We start from the raw sequence: 23,966 nt of genomic DNA on the forward strand, positions 1-23,966 counted from the left end.
AGTTTAACAATTAAACTTACCCCTTTTAAACATGTTGGAAGCTGTTATTTCGGGCGCTGTCCTCTGCTGATCATCTATTCTTGTATTCCACTTTAAATCAGCTTTCGTGGTTTGGAAGTGGCACCATGCAAAGTTGCAGAGTTGACTTATATCAGGATAACAAACGCCGCGTCGTCTTACGGACCTTTCCTGCTCCTCTTAGAAAGCTCGGGAAAGAGTTGATGGTGGATTTTCATGCGATGGACGCATACGACGTTCCTTCTCATCCCGTGGAGTTAAATTGTCATGTTTAAACATGTAGAACACTCATGAAAGACTATAAACATCATTTGTTTCAAAGAGACGTATTTACCAAAGCCTCTGTGAACCCTTCATCGCCTAATAGACGATGACCCACAATGTGCGTTTACGCTCCACACAAGCGCAAGTGAACAACAAAGCTGTTACACAATTGTACAAGGAAACGTTCCTTCTGTGTCCGAGCAGCACTAGCCTGATCAGTTAAAACCACTGAGTACATTCCATATCGATGAAGACTTAGACCCAGACTAGACAGGGTTTTAGCTGTCATTTATAATAGTCCACAGGTTCCTTTTCGTTTAATGTTCTTTGCTGATAAATCCTGGAGAGCCTGTTACCTGCGCATGAAGATTCGCCGCGCAAAATGTCTCGGTAGTTCCAGCAACTACGGGGAGATGTCCTGTCCTCCCTTCCTACTCAGATCCTGCAGCACAACATATTCAAACGGAGAATACACTCATCGATCCTCAGTATCCTTTACGCGTCTCTTGATTTCTGCATTGTTCACCAAGACCAAGCTGACTGTGTTGCCGTCCTGCCGTGTCCCCTCTGACTAATGCGGCCAGCGCCAAGTGGATGTGGTGCGCTTCGCTGACATCCAGCAGAGCAGCGCCGTTGATCCGTACTGTATGTGCACCTTCACGTCGCAAATAGTATAGGACATGACTTTCAAATGCTTTAGATCAGCGAACAGTGTGTGAATATGTTCTATTGTTGTTCCATAAAAAAACGTATGCTGGTAAAATACTGTGACCGCTGAGGTGTATCCGGGAAGAATGCCTCTGCCATGATACATTTATTCTTGGACTTTATTTAAGTAATAACTTTGATGTATGTTTCTACAAAGAAGAGAGAAAACAAACAACTGTAAATTACAATACGCAGTACTTAAATATACTGACATATGCAAACTTCCAGCATTGTCTGACACATTAGTCAAATATAATATCACAATTGCTGGCTTTAGGCCTGCGCTGACACACACGCAGCCTGGATTTCACTCCTCCACAGCTGAACTGCTAAGAATTAGAGGACTGTGATTGGCTGACCTTTAGGGTATTTATGTCGTTATTATTTTTAATGAAAATATACACATTTCCTTGTCATAGTCAAATATGCACATTCCGTAGACAACTCCGTAGACATCGATGTCGATTTTCCTTGTGTGACATATATGTCTACTGCTATGTTGTTGTAGTTTACACAGTAGCCTAGTTAGGCTATTCGGCTCAGACATTTTGCCAGATCCCTACAAGTCCTTCTCTCATTCAGGTCACACATTCTTAACAGAATTTGAGAGATGAGACCTAAGTTTCATGTTGGTGGACATGTTGTTGCCTGTGACAATATATGTAGGCTTTAAATGTAGGCTTATATGTAGCTTAAAAAGTTACTGCTTACTTAAAGCAGTTTCAGTGACATAGACCATCATATCCGAAACATACTGCCAACAAACCCCGGAAACCAAGAAAGGGGATTACATAGGCCATAGCCCGAGCACCCTGATCACATCAGTATCCGTCGCTGATTAATTAGCTAAAGACATCGTAAAGTGACTCCACTTGCTGTCAACCCGGATTGTCTCATTGCAAACTCTAGTTCACCTTCATTAGACCTACATATGTTAGCCAGATTACACAACGTAGACACCGACAACTTGTTGCCACCTACCTATTAGGCTATTAGTTCTGTTGTTCTAAAAAGTATAAACATGGCAAATGAAAATTAGGCCACAGCCTGTATTTTTCAAATGAAAGCCCGCCTACTTGGCAAACAGAGCCGAAATTAAATGTTTAAATTATGATGGACAAAACCATTGAAGTTATTTGAAGAATCGTTGATTATTTTAGCCGACTAAAACAATAGGGCTGGTTTAATTGTGACGTCTGTGTGAAGGGAGCGAAATGGATACATTTCCAGACTCTGGGTTGGGTTCGATTACATCGATGATCGATTTCGCAATTCGATACTCTACTTATGCTGTCTTTACTCCCCCACGTGTTTTGAGTTAGAAGAGATGGCGGCGCCCAGAGGAGAGATACAAGTTGTCGCTACCAAAAGAGCGAACGGTAGGCTAATTGTGGATACACAATGTACATACAGGTTACAAAATGTCATGGGAAGATTAATGAAGTCACGTTAAGTGTTGTAATAGAATGTAATTCATTACTGAAGTATTAATCCCTTCTCAACAGCGTTGGATAACAAGCGCTAGCTAGCTAGCCATCTTAATTACACAGGCAAAATTAATCGAACATAAAAGTTATAAGAATAAATTAGGACAACCGTAGAAATGGCTGTTACAACCAGCCCAATTAATAACCTAACTGAGCTTCATAACAAGTGCTGATGGGTGTATCTGTCAACCTTGTCAAACATAGTACGTGGTCCCAGGCGAGTGGCAAATCAGATCCCGGATGACATTCTGACAGACCCGGAGTTACAGGAGGCTATTCGTGCCTTACCAGCAAACTACAACTTTGAAATTCACAAGACAGTTTGGCGAGTGCGCCAAGCTAAAGTCCAAGAGGGGTAAGTCATATTTGTGTGTTTTGTACCTCCGTCCAGGGTCGAGCCTACTATTTCGTTTGGCTTAAGTTTCTCTCTCTCCTGTAATCAGGTAATCAGTAAGCTATTCAATAATGATTCAATTGTAATTGTCCAAAAGAGCATTAAACATGGAGAAATACAACCCTTAGCCTGACATTAGCAGCTATTTGTTAATTCTGTGTGTCTATGTGTATCCTCCCCTGCCAACGGTGGTGTTTGTGACAAACAAACATGATGCATTTTACAAGAATAACATTTACACCGCGTTCCACATTATGCAAATTACACTTTGCTCAGATTTTCCTAAATAGTAATGCACAGTCAGTCAGTATCATTTTCAAGTCATCAACTGTTAGAGTATAATTCAAAATACAAAAAAAAACCTCAAAATGCAGTGTTCCAAATTATTATGCTGTTTTAGAGTTTCAAGATATTTTATAGGTTGTAAAGAACAAAAAAAGTCATTTGTTGAATTTGCAGCATTAGGAGGTCATATTTACTGAAATCAAAAAAAGTTTGAATCAAAATCAAAAACATCTTAACAGGTCAAGTTACATGTTAACATAGGACCCCTTCCTTGATATCAACTTCACAATTCTTGCATCCATTGAACTTGTGAGTTCTTTGATAGTTTCTGCTTTAATGTCTTTGCAGGATGCCATAATAGCCTCCCAGAGCACCTGCTTGGATGTGAACTGCCTTCCACCCATATAGATATTTTGCTTGATGATGCTCCAAAGGTTCTCAATAGGGTTAAGGTCAGGGGAAGATGGGGGCCACACCATGAGTTTCTCTCCTTTTATGCCCATAGCAGCCAATGCCCCAGAGGTATTCTTTGCAGCATGAGATGGTGCATTGTCATGCATGAATATGATTTTGCTACGGAAGGCACGGTTCTTCTTTTTGTACCACAGAAGAAAGTGGTCAGTCAGAAACTCTACATACTTTGCCAAGGTCATTTTCACACCGTCAGGGACCCTGAAGGGGCCTACCAGCTCTCTCCCCATGATTCCGGCCCAAAACATGACTCCGCCACCTCCTTGTTGACGTCTCAGCCTTGTTGGGACATGGTGGTGTCATGGTAAAAAGTGACCGGGTGCCAAAAAGAGCCCGGGTGATGTAATATTGGCTTTCGAACGACTCTTGAGTGACAGTTGCTATACCAACGTTAGCATTACGTCACCCGGGCTCTTTTTGGAAGTCAGACTACCTCAATAACGCGATTTACCCCAGAGCATCTCGCATTAAACTTCGCTACCTGAGACCAGCTTGCCTGTATTTTACCTGCAATAAACCATGTGCTTGATGTTTGAATGTGTTAGGAAAGTTGTTGACTCACAAGTTTGTTATAGTGTCAAAGTAAGTAAATTTCAACCGGTTAAATCGCCGCTAGCATCTCGTTAGCGATGAGCAATTCCTCCGTTAGCTGGGGCACATTATTTTGCAGTATAGCTAGCAAGCTAGTATGAACTCCCAAGTTTTTCTAAATAGGCCTATATCAACAAATAATGGTAGATCTTAAATTATTTAAGATGTTAGCAAATTAACTGGCTGGCTTGCTAAAAAGGTAGATGAACAAGCACCGTATAGTATTTAGGATGTTAGCAAATTAACTTGCTGGCTTGTTTAAAAGGTAGATGAACAAGCACCATATATTATTTAAGATGTTATTAAATTAACTGGCTAGCTTGCTTAAAAGGTATATGAACAAGCACCGTACCGTATATTATTTAAGATGTGAGCAAATTAACTGGCTGGCCTGCTAAAAAGGTAGATGAACAAGCACTGTATATTATTTAAGATGTTAGCAAATTAACTGGCTGGCTTGCTAAAACGGTAGATAAACAAGCACCGTATATCAGTATATTTTCTCCTTTTTATAAAAACGAATTTCTACTCTAAACAATTTCAATTGAAATGCAAATGATGATGTAAACGGCTAAAATGGAACACTTTATTTACCGGGTAAAAATGTTTTAAGCCACAATATATAGCGATTCAAAAAGTAGTATTGACTGCAAATGTTGATGTACAGGAGCAGGTGTAGCTAAAACGGAATACTTAATAGTTTTAGGCACAATATTAAGTGACTAACAAGTAGCTGATGGCTTTCGAACGACTCTTGAGACTGACCAAAAAGTGCCCGGGTTACGTAGTGTCCGGGTTACGTAATGCTAAGCGTTGGTATAGCAACTGTCACTCAAGAGTCGTTCGAAAGCCAATATTACATCACCCGGGCTCTTTTTGGCACCCGGTCACTTGACAGTGGCCATTCACCAACCATCCACTACTCCATCCATCAGGACCATCAAGGGTTGCACGGCACTCATCCGTAAACAAAACAGTTTGAAAGTTAGTCTTCATGTAGTCCTGAGCCCACTGCAACCTTTTTTGCTTGTGAGCTTGGTTTAGGGGTGGCCGAATAACAGGTTTAAGGACACTTGCAAACCTCTTGAGCATCCTACATCTTGAAGTTCGCGAGGCACCAGCGGCTTCAAACACCTGTTTGCTGCTCTTCAATGGCATTGTAGTGGCTGCTCTCTTAACCCTACGCATTTGTTTGGCAGAAATCTTCCTTATTTGGCCTTTGTCTGAACGAACCCGCTTGTGCTGTGAATCGGTGACAAATTTCTTCACCGTCCGATGATCACGCGCAATTCTTTTGGAAATATCCAATGTTGTGATACCTTGACCAAGGTATTGCACTATTTGCCGCTTTTCAGCAGCAGAGAGATCCTTTTTCTTCCCCATTTTGCCTGAAACATGTAGCTTGCTTAATAATGTGGAACATCCTTCTTAAGTAGTTTTCCTTTGATTGGGCTCACCTGGCAAACTAATTATCACAGGTGTCTGGGATTGATTTCAATCATCCAAATAGCCCTGAGACACAATACCATCCATGAGTTTAATTGAAAAACCAAAAAATGAATGTTTATGACCCTTAAATACAATTTGCCTAATAATGTGGAATGCGGTGTATGAATAGTGTGCCTTTTTCTCTTGACAAAGTTCTGCTCTCTTATTGCTCAGAAAAGCACATTTGATTGTTTGATTGACCGTTGCCAACACAAACAATCAAATGTGCTTTTCTGAGCAATAAGAGAGCAGAACTTTGTCAAGAGAAAAAGGCACACTATTCATAAATGTTATTCTTGTAAAATGTTATTCTTGTAAAATGTTTGTTTGTCACAAGTACAGATTGTCTAAAACCACTAATGAAATAAAGAGAGCAGCGGCTTTTGTGCACAGCCCTGAAGGATCCGTGACCTACAGTTGAGCCAGCATGATTAGTTGGGGTATGAGCACAAGGCCAAACTGGGGCATCACGATGCCGTGATTGAGTAAAAAAAAATTCACGTTAATCTCGCAATAACATTTTTTTACAGCGTTAAAATGGGTTTGCGTTAACGCCGTTAATAACGTGTTAAACTGACAGCACTAGTTCTAACATTTGCGGTCACTCATTAGCACTTAAATTAATGCTTTATGCATCACATTCAACATAGGATTACATTTACATTTAGTCATTTAGCAGACGCTTTTGTCCAAAGCGACGTACAAGGGAGAGAACAGTCAAGCTAAGAGCAATAAAAAACATGGTGTAACAATAAATACTACTTTACATAAGAATTAGAAAAACGACCTAGAAAGGAAAAAGAAGTGCAGGAATGTAACTGCAGAAGTGCAAGTCAAGCGCTAGGCAAGGTGCCAGTTAGGAAGGGAGGTGCTCTCTGAAGAGTTGGGTTTTCAAAAGCTTCTTGAAGGTAGAGAGGGACGCCCCTGCTCTGGTGGTACTAGGCAGTTCGTTCCACCAACGTGGAACTACAAATGAGAATAGTCTGGATTGCCCAGCTTGCACAGACGGCAGTGCCAAACGACGCTCACTAGACGAGCGCAGCTTGTTAAGTTTTATTTTGACATTAGTGAAAATAACTAAACATTGAAGGTTGTATGATCAATAGAGTTGTGTTAAAGCGGCTGCAAAAAGTTTGGGTCTAAACTAGGAAGCTATCTACCTGAAAGGCATAGAAAAGCCTGGCAAACACCAACAGCACAGTCGACACTGATTAAAGCTTGCTAGGATGCTAATTGTTGTTATTTGGTGTTCTAGTTGGTGACGTGGTGTTAAAGCTTTTCTTACATTCTCACAGAGTTTCGGACCTGGACCTCTGAACTACAGGGCAGCTAGTGGTGATGACAGTTGTGTTTATCTGTCCTTCACATGATCATATACCAGCAAAGTGAATTTGAAGATGATACAAAAAGTAGTTACTTGTAAAAACATATCCCCAAAAGTGGTAAAATGATGCATACTCTTGCTTTAAGTGTACTAAATATGTACTGTTACACCCTCTGACGTGTCCAACAGTCAGCAACATTCCATGTAGTGTATTGGCTTGTATTGTGGATCTGAATTGAGAGTCATTTAATGAGTGATGAGTAGTAATTTCCCAATGAACAGTATCCCGTTAAAAGGCCAGGTACTGACCCTAGAAGGCAATGGTCATCTATGCTGTTCTAAATATAGTATCAGGTTGAGTGCGTCACACCCAACGCATTCTCACACCACAAGTTCGAACTTGCCTGATCCACACTCCAGACAGGTGGCAATGAGTAGACTGACTCAGGTTTGAAACCATCACAACAATTCACATGCTTTCCAGCGAGACATGTATAGAAAGGAGAAAAAAAGGTGGAGAACTGTAGTGAAAAATGTGTACACGGTGTACAACAGCAGTGTCGTAAATGTGCCAGTGACAAAAGAATTTAGCATAGCTTAGCAGGTGACGGACCAAGGGCATTTCCACAGTTCTGGACGCTGTGCCAATTTCTTGTCAACGTGCCACCAAACGGCCAAGCTAGTAACGGTGCCAAATTTCCGAGTACCTATTGATGCAAAGTGTTTCATCCTGTGTGTGCTTTCACAGGTGGTTGTTGGGGAGAATTCAGTCCTGGCTGCATGGTCCCCTTGCTCTTCAGGGGAGAGCTACAGACTGCCTTTTTTTTTTTTACTGTTTTTTTCGCAGTATGTTTTCATTAGAGCAAGCCTCGGGTCTCACTGGGCTTCAAGGTCAAGGATCACCTTATCGACTGCACAGCACCCTCGCACTCGCTCTGTTGTGGCCCCCCCCCCCCCCCCACCCCACCCCGTGCTTTAGCTCCTTTGTCTTCTCTCCCCTTCTGCCTCTCTCTCTCTCTCTTTCTTTCTTTCTTTCTCTCTCTCTCTCTCTCTCTCTCTCTCTCTCTCTCTCTCTCTCACACTCCATGTATTCCTGTCATTCTCCCACTCTTTCCTAAAGCCTTCATCTGTCGCTCAAGCCTGTGTGTTTCTGATTTCTCCCTAAAACCACTCCAGGTCTAATTTGAATCAAGCCAACAGTTAATTGAAAGTGTGTGTGTGCTGTTCAGATGTTTGCTAGGAGGCTGCCTAGGAATTGTGGCTACCTCTGCTCCATCAGTTATCTTGCCATTCGCTACATTACATTTACCAAACATGCACCTATCTTTCTGTTCTTAACACTCTTCCCTGAACTCTATCAAACTTCAATAATTTGCCTTCAAATGTGAATTCTTAGCTGACATAATTCTCAAGAGATTTCTCACCCAGGGACTGTGCAGGAATTGATCATGTAGTCGGTGAGCAAGTCTGCAGTCTTATCTCCTCTATCCCACTATTGCAAGTTATGGGGAGGCTTCAAGTTTTCTTTTCTTTTAAGTGAGCCTTAGATCTTTTGAGATAATGAAGCCTAAATACACCACACAGAGTATTTCTCATCAAAGCTGTCTTAATCTGAATCCTTTTCTTGGCAGTCGGCGTCAGACTCTTCCACCGTGACACATAATTGTTCCCATTTCTTGCTTCAACTCTTTGTCGGCATTGATTCCATTTTCTATGAGATTTTACTCGCCTGATCGTCCCTCGCAAATGACCCAAATCAGGGGCCCTTTCATGACGAAACTTGTTCAGGTTTCAGTGAATTGAAAGCCACGATGGCTATCAGGGTAATGGATGTCAATGTCAAACAAACACACGGTGTGGAAACGGAAGTGGAGGATTTTATTGACTTGGGAGAGCACGGGCCAAACGTGTTGCATTGTTGGATAATTGCACACAGGTTTTTTGCAATGAATTACGCCTTCGTGCCTTTCGGGTGGCTCAGTCTTGCACACCAAATTGTACCTGTGAAGAAGTAGGAGCTCGGGGGAGCAGGTATGAAGGAACAGAACAAGTGGAAACTAAACAAACTAGCATGCCTGGGGGCGCTGCCCAGAACTCTCATGCTATGTGTCTAGAGTTTAAAGGTAGGGTAGGCAATGTATTTCAGAACTCTCATGCTATGTGTCTAGAGTTTAAAGGTAGGGTAGGCAATGTATTTCAGAAGCATTTTCTTCTTATCTTTCTTGAAATTCTCTTTACATCCCAATAGCAATGAATAAATGAAATGCACTGACGATAAGAAGAAATGATTGGATGGCCTACCTGCCTGTCTACCTATCGACATGCGCTCAGTTTCCCCATGCACTCATTGCACACGACGAGTCTTCCACAAGGCTAGGCAGACATATAGCTGATGCTAGAATGGCACAGAAATGCAGCCAGTTCCACCCAACGTTATGCCTACATATGCTTCCACTGGGAAAAGACAGAGCGAAGATATATGTCTGCCTAACGTTATGCCTACATATGCTTCCACTCGGAAAAGACAGACAAGAAGGTTGGATAATTCAAGAAATCAAACTAGAGTGAACATCGTTATGGCTTTTTAACCATGGCAACAACTGAGGGATCTGAGGGGCCTGCAAAGTGACTGTATTTCTGGACAGGTAATTATCTGGGGTTTATTAGTTTGTTTTTTCGGGAGGGTTGTAATTGTTATTTTCCTGAACTATGTAGCCAACAAAGCTAGCTACCTTATGTTTTACCCCAATGTTAATGTTAGATAGGTGTAAGCTAGTAGACTATGTAGCTATGTTTACACGTATGAAATGTAACATTGTCTTTGAATGGGACATTTTGCAAATGTGATGTAGCTTATTTGTGTGTTTTTTGTAGTTATGAGATTCATAAACTTCCACAATTTTGAGGCATGGACTTACGAGACCACCTGCTGTTTTCACAATATTTTCGGAGTCGCTCCAACTGTTGAGTGTAACTTGATGTGGAAAGGAACGTGGCTTAGACCACGGTTGTCTTTGTTGAGCAATATTCATATACATCTTTCTTTCACGTCTAGTCTGTTTGTTACATGTACATGCGGATGCTCCTTGGCACAGATACATCAGAGAAAAAATTGCACATTTTCGTCAGCTGCCCCCCTAGCATGCTTCCAGTAATGGCTTTAACCGTCATATGATCACCTACCAGTTCAGACCATTTCTGTTATTAGTAAAACATTTTCTAACTGAGAGAGTGAACAACTGTATGTCCAGTAACAGATTCAGATGTAATTCTGTAACTGTTGTCATTTTTACCCATATTATGACTTCTCGCTCAGGAGAGGTGTGGTCATTGTAGTGTCATAGTAGTTGTTTGAAGTATTTGAGTCTTTGTCCCTGCTTTCCTTCAGCCACATGAAGTCATGTTACAACCCTTTCATGTTGTTGTTTTCTTTTTTCTTTCTAATTAGTACACACTGAAGGTGCAGAAGGATTACAACTATCCAACTATTAGCGCTATCCTGCGGCAAAGGATGTTTTGCTACTGAGGGAATGCCACAGAGCAGAGCCTGACGGTCCCCGTCAACATGGGGTTTCGTCAGGTGTCCCTGCCCCAGTCACCCAGGAGATGTTGGTGATGCTAGTATGCAGAGGGCTAGGTGAGTTGTCTTATATTGTAGGGTGAACATGAAGTGGTAACATACAAAAGCTAGTTTCCAATCCAAATGGCTATGTTGTAAAGAATTCCATTTATGCCACGTTCCACATACCATCTTTATTTTATTATGATTTACATTAGTAATCTAAAGTAAGTCATGGCACAGCCATGTTAAATGTGTGGCTTTGTCACCAAACACAAATATAGTAACAAATCACTGAAACATTTGTGATGCAATGCAAACGACTCTGAAAATTATATGATTGTAACTCTAAAATTAGTAAAATGACTAACTATCAAATGACTTGCATCAAATTTGCACTTTCATTTTGCCATTGACGGAGACCTACGCCTATTTCTGGTAAATCTAATATATGGCCAGATAATACTTGGCTGCCACAATAGTTATGACTTTGTTATGAATATTTGTCACTGCATACAAATCGGCCAAAGCTGTTGTGTTAACTTTGACAGGGATGTTGTAATGTTTTTGAAATGCTGTAATTACTGTCAGATATGTAATTATGATTTCCTTTCTTAAGGACAAGCACTGCCAAAACGGAACAAGATTGCCGGGGCACCCGTGTGATGCCACATGCTCATCCTGACCTGTCAGCCAACATTGACTTGTGTTTATAGTCAAGAAACCTCTGGACATGCCTGTTCTTCCTTTCTCTCTGTCTTCTGTTCACCAATAGGACAGCACAGAATTGTCTTCAGGAATGTCTAGATACTGGTGTGTGTGTGTGTGTGTGTCTATGTCTATATATATTGTTTATGGTAGGTATATATCTTTTAGAGTAATAGTATTTCTTTAATATGTTACTTGTATATTGTCTTATTTTTGGAACACAATAAAATGTCGCAACACATTTGGTTGTCCTTATTTCTGCAGCTTGTGAAGAGATAATACATGTATTGGCTTGATTGTTTCTGCTGTAAGTGAAGGGAAAAGACATTTATCATTTTCAGGATTTAATTCAAACAAGTGAGAAGTGAGTATGCAGAACATAAAACAGGTTGCAGATCTTAAACTCGTCTGAGAACATCTGCTCCTTGGCCTGTCGCACTCCGACCTCTCCGTCCTTTGCCTCCACTTCCTTTGACCCTGCAGGTTGCCTTCCCTCTGGCATGACCTCTTCTGCTTTGCCCTCGACCTCAGTGATGTCCTCTTTGACTAGAGGATGTGCTTAGCTTGGGTCTAATACAAAATATATGTTCGTCAATGTAACACTGATGGTAACAAAAAAACAAACAGGTGGCTAGGTAGTTACTTTAGCTGTTTTGATAGCATTATGGATGTAATATGCTGAAAATTCAAAATGAACATTCATAACTAACTTTGGCAGTGTAGTATAGCTAACCTTCTTGATGTGTTTAGCTTTGCTTGATATCTACTGTCTGTCACCACAGCCAGCTGTTGTCAGCAATACGTTACTGCATCAAACTCAATTTACTATTGAGGATTACAGTTATTACAATTACTATTGGGAAATGCCTATCTTGACAGCTGTGAGTATTTCTACTATTCTGTCACGTATGGAGATGAAAAAGTATCAGCATGCTGTTTTTTTCCATCCATCATCTTTGGATGCGAACGACAGCACAAAAGATCAGTGACACACACACTGTCTCAGTGGACTCCGACTAACTGTTTTCACTTTCCGCTGCACTTTCATGTCCAGTTTATTAAAATGTATTGCATGGTATAAATAGTCCGGGGACCGTCAAGTCCCCAGTATAATCCTCACCGGCTACTGACGGGTTTGCATTACCATGGCATAGTTATCATGTGTGGCTTCTTGTCCAGAACCTTTAGAAAATAAGCGTAACCTTATCAGTAGCCTTGCTAGCACTTTTACTGACCTGGAATACCTTCCACCTCAGAGGCTCTCTGCCTTTTGGAGTAGGGAACACACACACTGTGGAAAGTGCATCCAAATTTGAGTTTAATGATCAGAATAAATGGAATAATGATGGTTCATTTCAACTTTAGCAGCGATGGAAAGGTAATAGGCGTCTTCTTTTTGTCCAGAGTGAGTTTGTGAAACTGATCAGTGCTCACAGCTCACCCTTGCTCTGACCCCACAAGGACAGCGCATTAGTCTTTACCATGTGTGCTTTAAATGTAGAGAGACTTATATACTGCTCTCTGAAGCCATGATGTGTGTGTGTGTCTGGATGTGTGCGAGTGTGCCAGCCTGTTCACACACATCCACCTCATCTCACAGATAATCCGAAGCATTGGCATTCATTCGTGCTCTTATGACATTTCTGCTCTCACGGCTTACAAATGTGTGTATACTCAGAGGCCGGCCTGCTCTTTACTCCAGGAGCTTGTCGTTCACCGACTGGATGGATGGATGGAGCGATTTGTCAGCCAAGGCTCCGGTGAGCTCAGTAACCTTTTACTGTTAATAAACTCGCCCTTTCCCAGCTAATGACCTGTCTGTGTCTGTCTGCACAAAAGGAGGCCAATCCTTTAGCGTTTCATCAGAGAACGATGCTCTCACACACACACACACACTCTTGCAAGCACGGACGGACATACACACACACACACACCTCCCCATCGCATACCTTTCCTCCTCCCCATCCATCACCTCCTCACGGCCACCCCTAACTTCCCTCCCAGCCTGGGACTGATTGCTTGTTTTCTCTAATGCTTTATTGCTTAGTCCTCCCAGCTGCTGCCTATTTAGCTGGGCCGTGCACTTAATAAATGGGTGGCCCCCACTCTGCAGTTAGGAGAGATTCCAGCTCCACCGAACCCAGGCTCATTTAGGGTTCAGTAGCCATACCACAGAGAAAAATACAGTAACAGGAGTTTCTGTGTGGCCTTTGACTTCCGTTTTTTTTTTTTGTCGAAAGTAATTAGGTAAATACACTGGTAAATACCCAGAAACAGGTAACATTGTTATGAAGGTCAGCCAGTAGTCGTCGCAAGCCTTCACATTAATTTCCTAATGTTGTAGTATTAACATAGGAGTTTTTTTAAATTAAATTTCAAGTACATGGCTATCTTAATCTCAAATCCTATAAAACAAGGATTGAATGTGACACGGAAAGCAGCTACGGTTTATGACGTTCTTCTCAAGCTTTGCGTCTTCTGACTGAAACATTACAGTCTATTCTGTATTCCTATTAGAAGATGATTGTCTGTTATTCATAATGTGTTTCAATCACCACCCTACATGGCTGGCGAGTAGCTGTGCCAGCAATAAGGCCATCAGTCTGTTTCCAAGACGACAGCTCCTCGAATTTTGCCATGAGATTGATGCGGATCCATGTGTAGTATGCACACACACACACACACACCAATACGTTGCGTTTCTCCTTATTCAAACAATAAACTGATACACTGTGAAACTAATGCTGTTTGCCTGTGAATCCATTGGTCTTGTTTTCAGAAAATGAAATTACAACAGTTTGTGAACATTTGCCGAGCATCGCTGTGAGCTCTGCGACTTTTTGCTCGTCCGACAGATTGCCGCCTCTTTGTCGAACGCGTGGATGCATTTGATGTACATCTCCGTGATGGCGCAGGTTATTTTGGAACTTGACAGGCATGTCGTTTCCTTGTGCCTCCCTGGGTCAGTGTGTGTGAGTCGCTCTGTGGCGGGGGTTCGTCTCTGGACTCTCTCTCTCTCTCTCTCTCTCTCTCTCTCTCTCTCTCTCTCTCTCTAGCCATTTCACACTGTGAGATTTGTGCGATGTGCCCACACTTGCACCCCTCTTTCCTGCGTTGTTGTTGTTGCTGTTCTCGCCTCTGCATCTCATCCTCTGGTGTCAGTGGAGGTGTGATTCACCAAAGTCGTTGCAGAGATAATCATTGTATCCCCCTGTATCTGATCGCAATGCCACATGGGAAACCTGCTCCTCTGCGTCCGCCTTTTTCCACCAAGAGAAAACAGCATCGTCTAAACCGCTGCTTACGCCCTCATTGACAAAAGCTTGTTTTCCCTTCCTACTTCAGTTTTCCATTGTAGGCCTGTGTGTGTGTGTGTGTTTTTTTCAATGGTATGTTTTTATGTTTGTATGGTTTATTTTGTTTTCTGTTTGAACAGCCTCCTGTTGTGTAGTGCGGTCTGGGTCTGGGCTTTGAGTCATTGTCTTCATTATATACCCTCTGATTGATCAGCTGTCCCTGCTGCCATAGCACATCGCTGCCCTGGAAAAAACACCCCGATGATCAGTCTCCATTCTTCTCCTCCTTTCCTCCGCTGTCGTTTGTTTTGGCAAACGCTTCTGTCACACGATCCACTCTCCTGGAGTGACCTTGGTCTTTTGTGGGGCTGGGGAAAATGAAGAGTGGTATGTCGGCCCTCATTGTCTTAGAGTGAGTGGCTCCTTGAAACCATCCCCTGGTCTGTGGTGAGTGCCTCAGATGGGAAATGAGGGGGGGGGGGAGGGGGATTGGAAGATGTAACAACATGTATTGAAACCGTGACGCCACACACACACACCTACAGATGGGTTTTAGGGCCATCTCCCACAATGACACTGAGCCAAAAAAAGAGAGAAATGGGTTCTATTGTACTGCCATTTCAATTTGTTTGATAAGGCAAGTTGTCCTATATGTTTTGTGCACAGCACTTTCTGCGTACGTGCTGTCTGCATCTCCTATCCTTTCAGGTGCTTGAAGGTGTAAAATAAATATCAAACGCAGCGTTAAACCACTAAGCTGCCAGCTTTGCTCACCCTGTCTGGCAGGTGTATTAAAAGAGTGCAGAGCTGTCCATCACAGGGCCGGTCAATCAAGCGCTGGTCAGACTGATGTGTTCTCTGCCTCTCTCCCTCTCTCCCTCTCTCTCTCGTCTTGCAGTGGCCCTGCAGTTGCCAGAAGGGCTTCAGATGTTTGCCTGTGTGATCGCCGACATCATTGAAAGGTATGGGATTACTTACACACAACTTGTCAAACAGATGTATTGATTATATGGGCTAAAAAAAAAAACCCAAACAAAACCACACACACGCACACACATACACACGTAAGTTTACCCAGACACTCAGATGTACACACGCTCACACACAACTGTTCAAACAAGAAAGATGGTGAGCATTTGTCGTCATGGCCAAGTTGCTTGGACTGATTTGAATGTGAGAGTCAGGCTTGGCGGAGGTGTCCTTGGCAAAGTCAAGCCCCAGCGAGTGTCAGCGAGTCAGTCAGATTGTTGGAGCGTCGTGTGTGTGTGTGTGTGTGTGTGTGTGTGTGTGTGTGTGTGTGTGTGTGTGGGGGGGGGGGGGGGGGGGGGGGGGGGGGGTTTGGAGAGGGGAGGAGTGCAGTGCGCTCATTAAATGCATGAACCTTATCGCTGGTCCACACCCCTCCTCATAACCGCAGGCCCTGCTGAAAAATGACACGCGATCACTAACGCACACACGCCGGCTATCAGCGTCCCATGTGTAACCCACTGGAAGAGGGCAAATACCATTATTCTTCTTAATTGCATTTTGTTGCTGTCTGCCTGAGCCTTATTGCAGGCAAACACACACATACTCTCTCTCGCTCTCGCTCTCGCTCTCGCTCTCGCTCTCGCTCTCTCTCTCTCACTCACACACACACACACACATACTCTCTCTCTCTCTCTCACACACACACACACACACACACACACACACACACACACACACACGCGTGCTCTGAGTGGCACATGACAGCATGGCGCCGGCTGTAATGACGCACACTGCTACTCATTCCTTCCCCACTCACCCGGTCTGTTCAGCGCTCCTTCTAATGTAACACATTGGACGGATGCATAGGACTGCACCGGAACTGTGTGTGTGTGTGTGTGTGTGTGTGTGTGTGTGTGTGTGGGGAGGGAGGGACTGGGTAAAACTAAGGCTCTATGTAGGTGAGCGTCTTACAGGACACTCCTCACTCCCCTTTTGTGTTCTCTCGCTTTTGTATCCTCGCTCCTCATAAATCACGCCATTTCTCTCTCCTTCTTTCTCTACATTTCATTCCTCTCTCTCTGTATCTCTCTCACTCACTCCTCACAGTCTCTCTCTCCCTCTGTCTTTTTTTCCTCTCTCTCTCTGCGGCTCTCCTGTTTTTTGAAGGCTCTACCCCTCTCCTTCTGCAGTGTAAGCACATTTGTGATTATGGCTACCTGTGCTGTGCTAACTGGGTCAGCGGCGTGTCGCGTTCGCCGTCTGGAGGCCCCAGTGCTCCACAGGTCCCCCTCCACCCACACCCCCTCATCCTCTCCCCCCCGGTGAGTGAGGCAGCCGTCAGGCCTGGCTGGTGCTGGTGCTGGTGCTGGTGCTAGTGCTGGGGCCGCTGCTGTCCTGCACGCTCGGCTGGGCCCTGACACGGCGTGGCAGCTCCCGACAGCACGGTGCGTCTCCCGCCACCTCCCGTCTTCCTGTCTCTGTTTTCGGCTCTTTTTCTATTTTCCTTCATTTCCCTCCGTAGTGTCTCTCTCTCTCTCTTGCTCACAGTGTGTCTCTAACTCTCACTCCACCACTCTTGTTAGTGTCTGTAATATCAATTCAGTTTTATTCATTTCTATAGCGCCATCAACAGTAGACATTGTCACAAAGCACTTTACAGAGCCCAACACCTTGCAGTGGAGAGTCTAAAGTGAGAGAGGAAGAAAGACGACATAACGAGTGGAATTAAGCATTCTAATGGACTGTCTTGTAAACCTAAATAGTAAGTTATAAAGGTGGAGAACAAAGGTTACAGCCCTCAGTGTTGCCAGCAACAGTCCTACTATAGGGAGAGAGAATAGAGGCAAGTTAGTACATAGATTAGACATGGCCTGTGGCAGTAGCCAGAGAGATGGCACAGGAAGCAGGCTGTATGGCATGATGTATGAAAGGTCCGTGGCAGCCTAGACTTATAGCAGCATAACTAAGGCATGGTACACGCTGGTTCAACACAATCATGAGGATGGTCTGGAGATGTCCTCTGCACACTACTCCTGTGGGAAGTAATGAGGACTACATATAATACATGGTTCATAAGGGACTACCATAATGCCTACACGGTGCTCAAGTCTCTTTAGTCTACTAGTATATGATGGTCTATAGTGTTAAAAGCAGCTCTAAGATCAAGAAGGACTAGTATCGAAACACATTTATTATCAAATGCAATAAGTAGGTCATTAATAACATTGACTAGGGCTGTCTCAGTGTTGCAGTGGGGTCTGAAGCCTGGTTGGGACACTTCTTGGAGGTTGCTTTCTGTGTAAAAAAACTGAAACTTTTCTAGTATTTTTTATTTATTATTCTAAGTAAAGTCTCATCAGTTAGAGGCACAGTGATCTTTAGCAGGTTTGTGAGGATAGGGTCTTATAGGCATGTTGAGGATTTTGATTAGGAGATCAGGGAGGTTCTGGGAGGTCAATACGTGTGAAGGATTCTAGGAAAACTCTCGCTCCATCTTTATCTTCCTCTCTTTTCTCTTTCACCTGTCTGCGGTGACCCATTCATCTTTTGCCCTGTTCCTCAGCTCTTTCTTTAAAACAGCTGCCGTACCTCCCTCACCCCCCTCCATAATCTCTGCATCTCTTTCTCTCCCTCCCTCCCTCTCTCTCAGTCCCTCTCTCCGGCCGGCTGCGAGTGTGTTTGGTGACAGGCACACACAGCGGTGAGCGATAGGGCCCCCGCTCTTATCGGCGTGCATTGCCACTATCAGCCAGAGAGACACCACTCTCCCCCTCCACTCAGGACCCCCCCCACCCCACCCTCACCCTGTGTCCTCCAATCAGCACAACACGGGCGCGTCTGTTCACCCCCCCCACCCCCTCTCCTTCCTTTAACGCATCCCTCTCCTGTAATGAGAGCAATTATAGACCGCTAATTGCTTTCCTCAAGCCCCTGTCCCCCATGACACCTCCACACCTCTATCTAACTCTCACTTTTTACCCTCCCACCCTCCTACCCTCCCCCCATCACCTCCTCTGCCTCCAGATGCTCTCTCCCCACACCCACCTCCTTCCGTCCATCCGCTCCCCGTCTTCTCCCCCCTCCCTCCATGGAGCCCTTATGGTTCCTGGGAAGAGAGGGGCCGAGGATGTTCAAGAGCCCTGAGGAGAACATAATGAAGCCTGCTCCGGAACATATGAGACACAGCAGTGGAGCGCCAAGGTGCCGGCCTGCCACCGCGCCACACACTCAACACAAAACACACAGGTCATTCAGGGACGTTCCCGGATCAGCCTCGAGTGTGTGTGTGTGTGTGTGTGTGTGTTTGAAGCGGCTGGTGACCGTACCAATCCACAGTCCGGTTCAGCTGGCCCTCAAATGAAATGGAAGATTATGCTAGCGATTTTCTGTGTGTGTGTTTGTGTTGGTGGTTGTCCCCATTATTACTTGTTTGACCTCCAGTCACCTCCAGCTGTGTTTTTTTCTCTTGTCATCAGAGCCTCGTTGGCAGATTGCAGTGTGGGCTGTCTGTTCAGGCTCTTTCGATTGCGCTAGCTATCGCTGAAATGGCCACTGCCTGCCGATGCCTATCTGTATCAGGAGACCATAAGCTGGCCAGAGTGTAAGGCGATTGAGCAGGATGAGTGTTTAATCTCTAATGAGAGCAAGCTGCTCCAAATTACAGCTGAGCCATGGTTAATAAGAGCGCTGATACGCGCTTGCAGTCACACACACACATGCACACACAGACACAGACACACACACACACACAGACACACACATGCACACACACACACGTACACATCGTGCGGGGAGACGCATACACACACAGAGACAGACTCAATCTCACTTATGCTTGTACGGTCTCTCCAGCTGACCGTATATTACACGCTCATTCACACATGCGAGTATGCAGACAAGTAGTATTTATTGTTACACTAGGTCTCTATAGCTTGTAGCTTGATTGTTCCTCCTTTTGTACATCACTTTGGTTAAAAACGTCTGCTAAATGACTAAATGTAAATGTAAAAGACAGAGTCACTCACACCCACTGTACACACAAAAGGATACACACACACACCCTTCTATATGTGCCTAGACACACACACTGGGGCCCAGTATCATTGATAGGCAACTGGCAACGAGCAAACAGAGCCACGCATGAACTAAAGCTAATTTAATTGCTTGGCAAAATGATTTTGCTAATTTACTACCATTAGCAAGATCCTAAGCACAAATATGGATGGATTAACACAGTGCTCCCACCCACCACACAATAGCTTTAGTTCATGCGCAACGGACTTTGCTCGACGCCCGTCAATGAAATTAGAGCCCACTGTCTCTATGCACACAACAAACAACTTCCGTTAATATTTGTTAGCACACACACAAACCAACTAACAGGTGCTGCCATGGGTATGGTTTGGTGTTGACCTGCACCCAGATTTATGAACACCTACACAGAGACATCCAGGTCACACCATGACACTATGACGCAGCTGGTCATGACACCTGCACAATGCAAATCCAAAGAGCTAACGGTACATCGCTCTGTCTCATGCATACTTATAGTCTCCAGCCTACAAGTGCCATCACACCCAGATTTATTGCAAACTAATATCTACCTGGAGTGAAGTTTTCATACACACACATTGTCTGAAGTCATTCATTGTGCCTAGTCTTTGATGACAACATCATTGGTCATTTCCCCAGATAGTCTCTAAAGGCTGATTAGTGGCATTGATGTCTGGAGCGGTTTTGATTTTTTTTTGAGAAATTTCTATTCTCATGCTTTCACAGTTCTTGCTGTTGTATATTATATGTGTTCAAACAAAACCACAGGTACAGCATGAATCCAATCCTCTCCCTTTGTAAACAACAACTCACAGTGAGGTACTCTTTGACAACGCGCCATATGTCTCATTGGCTTTGATGCAGTGGTAGCTGTGTAATTAATTAATTTATTTATCTTTTTGTCCATTTAAACAAAACCAAACGTATGTACTGATTTTCTTCCACTTGGATGTTGTGACGGGTAGGACGACTTAAGCGGCGATGTTGAAATCCCCGAGCGAGATGAAGGGGAGGTAACCCACACTGGCCCCTGTCACTCAGCATTTGGGCAAACAGATAATGGCCGCTCACATTAAAGCGTGACTGAGAATATGAATGAACCTTTGGTGCTCCTCCTTATTTTCCCCTCAGATTAAAAACACATGCAAGGCAGACATTCTACCCCCCACCCCCCATTTTTGAAATGCACTTAATTAGGCCGGTAGAAACAGAATTGCTATTAATAAAACTATGACCGCAGCCTTAGTGTGTCCTGTCGGTGAAAGACATCTTGGATTTTGTCATCTGCTCGCTCAAATAGCACTGTGGGTAAATCAGAGGCCCCCACAGTACATGTTCTGAATGACTCCAGTGAGTTCTGTGATGATGGACTGAGCCCAGTGATGACTCAGAGCAGACTTCACACACACATACACTCGCGCTCACATTCAGATACTTTGTCACTCCGGGCGTCTGTTCGAGCCCCGTTAGCGCAGCAGTGCTAACTCACTGGACCTGGCCAGGACGTCTCGCTGGGGATTCTCTGGTGCTGGGGAGAGTGTTTCTCTGGTGCTGGGGAGAGTGTTTCTCTGGTGCTGGCGAGAGTGTTTCTCTGGTGCTGGCGAGAGTGTTTCTCTGGTGCTGGGGAGAGTGTTTCTCTGGTGCTGGCCAGATTAGTTTCCGTCGGCGGTGGCCCGTGGCCCAGCTGGAGTAAATGTCAGAGCAGGTGCCTCCCCGTTCACACTGCACAGCTGAGCTGTAGGTAGTGGGAGTCTGGGTGTGATGGTGTGCCTGTGTCTCTCTTTTCGCCTTCTGCCTCCTGTCTGCACTCTTGTATAAGAAGCTCTCTCAATAACATACACACACACACACACACACACACACACACACACACACACACACGGCCAGGCCGAGTTTTGGGGATCATGGAGTCATGGGGATCTGGGCGCCCGGCGCTGCCAGGCTTTCTGACTAACGAGCTGTACCACCATTCCACTCAACCCACCTGCGCCGCGCTGTGTCCATGCCAACCGGGCTGTGGGGTAGCGGGGATGGGTGGAGAGGTCTGTTCTGAGGAGCAGGGAAAGGAGGCTGCTAGAGCTCGGAAGCTTTCAAGTGCAAACCAATTGACTCGCTCAACACCTTACCTGTGATGCATGTTGAGTGCACAGCCAACTGATTCAGAGCTAGAAATTAATCACTTTTTGAGTGCAAGTCGAGTGGAATTCTCACTTGACCTAAGTCTATAAAAGGTATGTTTTAGATGTAGGCTACTAGAAAACTATGGTGATTTGTTGTATTGAAAAGACACAATTTCAATTAAACATATTGCAATCCTCCCTGAACCAGAGAGATTAAGATGGCCGCTCCGAGGCAGATCAGTGAATCCAAGCAGACAGCCGTGACTGCAGAGAGAGTGGGCAGCAGTCTTGAGGGTCGAAGGTGTGCGTCTATTTTGAGTGGGTTTGTCTTTGAAAATGATGCTGGGAAGTGACACCCTGAGGTGTAAAGGCAAGCATCACACACCTGTTGCCCCCTTCCAGCTTGCTACCCCCCCCCCCCCCCCCCCCCCTCAGAGGGATAGCAACCTCTGATGTGCAGCTGGGTGTTGTATATCTCAACCCGAAGCTCTTCCTTCTAAATAAAGACACATCTGTGGCAGCAGCTCCACGGCAGAAAGACGCCTTGAACAACTCAGAAATGCACCACGCTGCTTCTTCTGCTGGTGGAAGGGAAATGTACGCTTTTAATCTCAACGCTGTCAAAATAGTGTCTATAATGCTCTTCATGCATCAGCTATACAACCACCTCGAAAAGCGAACAAACAGGGCGAACAGTGAGGCATTCAGGCCATGAGCTACTGGAAGCTCCTCTCCATGGCGAATTAATTTGTGTTGTGTCTCCGAGCGGAATGCTGCTTATTGATGCGCCCGTATATATGGAGAAGAAAAATCAGCATAGTCTGCTTCTCAGCCTGGCAGGAGGCATTAGTGGCCGATAAGAAATTACGAGGCTGCTGCGCACTGGCTTTAGCCTAGACAGCTGGGGTCTGTCTTCAAGGTCAACGCCGTCTTCGTAGCCGGGCCGTATCAGTGTGTGGCTGGTCATAATTGGCGTAATATGCTGTGTAGTAATATGCCTGCTCACACTTTCACTGGGGCGCTGTGTGATTGCGCGGAGGCGGAGGTTTTGTATCCTTTTGCAGTCCTGCTGACACGGCCCGCTCCCCCTACCACCCCCCGCCCCTGCCCCTGCGTCAGACCGGCTCGTCTAATAAGGGTGAAATTTCATTATTACTGCGTTTGAACCACAGGCCGGCACAGCTAGAAAGGATCAGTCGGTGTGCTATTCAAAATGTCCTGAGAATTATGAAGCTAGAAGTTAAAAGCTACAAGCGCACAGCGGCACACTTTCTTTCTTTAGGGAGGTTGGGGGGGGTGTTTTTTTCCATGCAAGTGGGGAAACCTGAAATGTTTCCTTCTGATACTCCGGGGGAGGCGTGCGCTCTAATCAATCTCTCTTCACGTTCCCAGTGCCCAGGCTGGAGGTTAATCACTCTCCTTGTGCTCGTGAAGAAGGCATCTGGGGGGTGAGATCGATGGAGTGTCGAGGTGAGGGTGGCGGAACACTCCCAGAAAGAGGGAACCAGCCATTAAAATAATGGTGGAGGAAGACCTCATGCGTTTGAAATGATAGGAAATAATAATTGGGAGTGGGAGTAGAGAATGGAGAATCAACATGCATTGTGAGTGAATCAGTTGATTGTTTGAAATATGATTGTTTATGATTGAAAGCACCCAGAGAATAGGATGTGGACAGTAAGATTATCTGTGTATTGATGGAGATGGGCTGGAGATTTGTCTGTGTGCTGTCAGTGGTTTCATCGCAAGAAGCCATGTTTATGTTTTTTTTTTGTGCATGTATTGAGGAAAGCACACATGAATCTGAATCATGAACCTGAGCCTGCTCTCTGCTACTCCAAGTCTGCTAAACTGTTCCTGGTCTACAGACCCAGTTGGTACTTTTTCAGTCACCAACAAAGCAGTTACACCATCTCTTTTGGGGAGATTTAGTCATGAAAAGCTTTGTTGCCCTGTAGTCAAAACATCCTTCCCCAAGGTATACAGTCACATCTGGGCACAGAGTAATGCTGTGTGTGTGTGTGTGTGTGTGTGTGTGTGGGTGTGTGAGCGTGATCGTGTGTGTGTGTGTGTGTGTGTGTGTGTGTGTGTGTGTGTGTGTGTGTGTGAGCGTGTGTGTCTGTATCCCCAGCATCTCCCTCTTGTCTTGACATAAGCTCCGATGCCCTTCCCTGATGTCCATTCTCCGTTCAGCCTTCTACGACTCTCGCTCCCTGCCCCTCCAACCACTC

At 44.6% G+C, this 23,966-nt stretch overlaps 2 protein-coding genes across 2 annotated transcripts in view; one reads left to right on the forward strand and one right to left on the reverse strand.

The window, feature by feature from the left end:
* Positions 1–942, reverse strand: part of rtn4rl1b (reticulon 4 receptor-like 1b) — a 109,034-nt gene extending 108,092 nt beyond the window's left edge. The window contains exon 1 of the mRNA XM_012825210.3: positions 21–942. Within this exon, the coding sequence (XP_012680664.2) occupies positions 21–33 (13 nt within the window). The 5' untranslated portion in view covers positions 34–942. The remainder of the gene's footprint in view (positions 1–20) is intronic.
* Positions 943–2,593: 1,651 nt separating this feature from the next.
* Positions 2,594–23,966, forward strand: part of dph1 (diphthamide biosynthesis 1) — a 72,240-nt gene continuing 50,867 nt past the window's right edge. The window contains exons 1-3 of the mRNA XM_031574141.1: positions 2,594–2,599; positions 2,733–2,832; positions 15,492–15,555. Of these exons, the coding sequence (XP_031430001.1) occupies positions 2,594–2,599; positions 2,733–2,832; positions 15,492–15,555 (170 nt within the window). The remainder of the gene's footprint in view (positions 2,600–2,732; positions 2,833–15,491; positions 15,556–23,966) is intronic.

The sequence above is a fragment of the Clupea harengus genome, chromosome 9 (genome assembly GCF_900700415.2).
Source record: "Clupea harengus chromosome 9, Ch_v2.0.2, whole genome shotgun sequence".
Lineage (NCBI taxonomy): Eukaryota > Metazoa > Chordata > Actinopteri > Clupeiformes > Clupeidae > Clupea > Clupea harengus.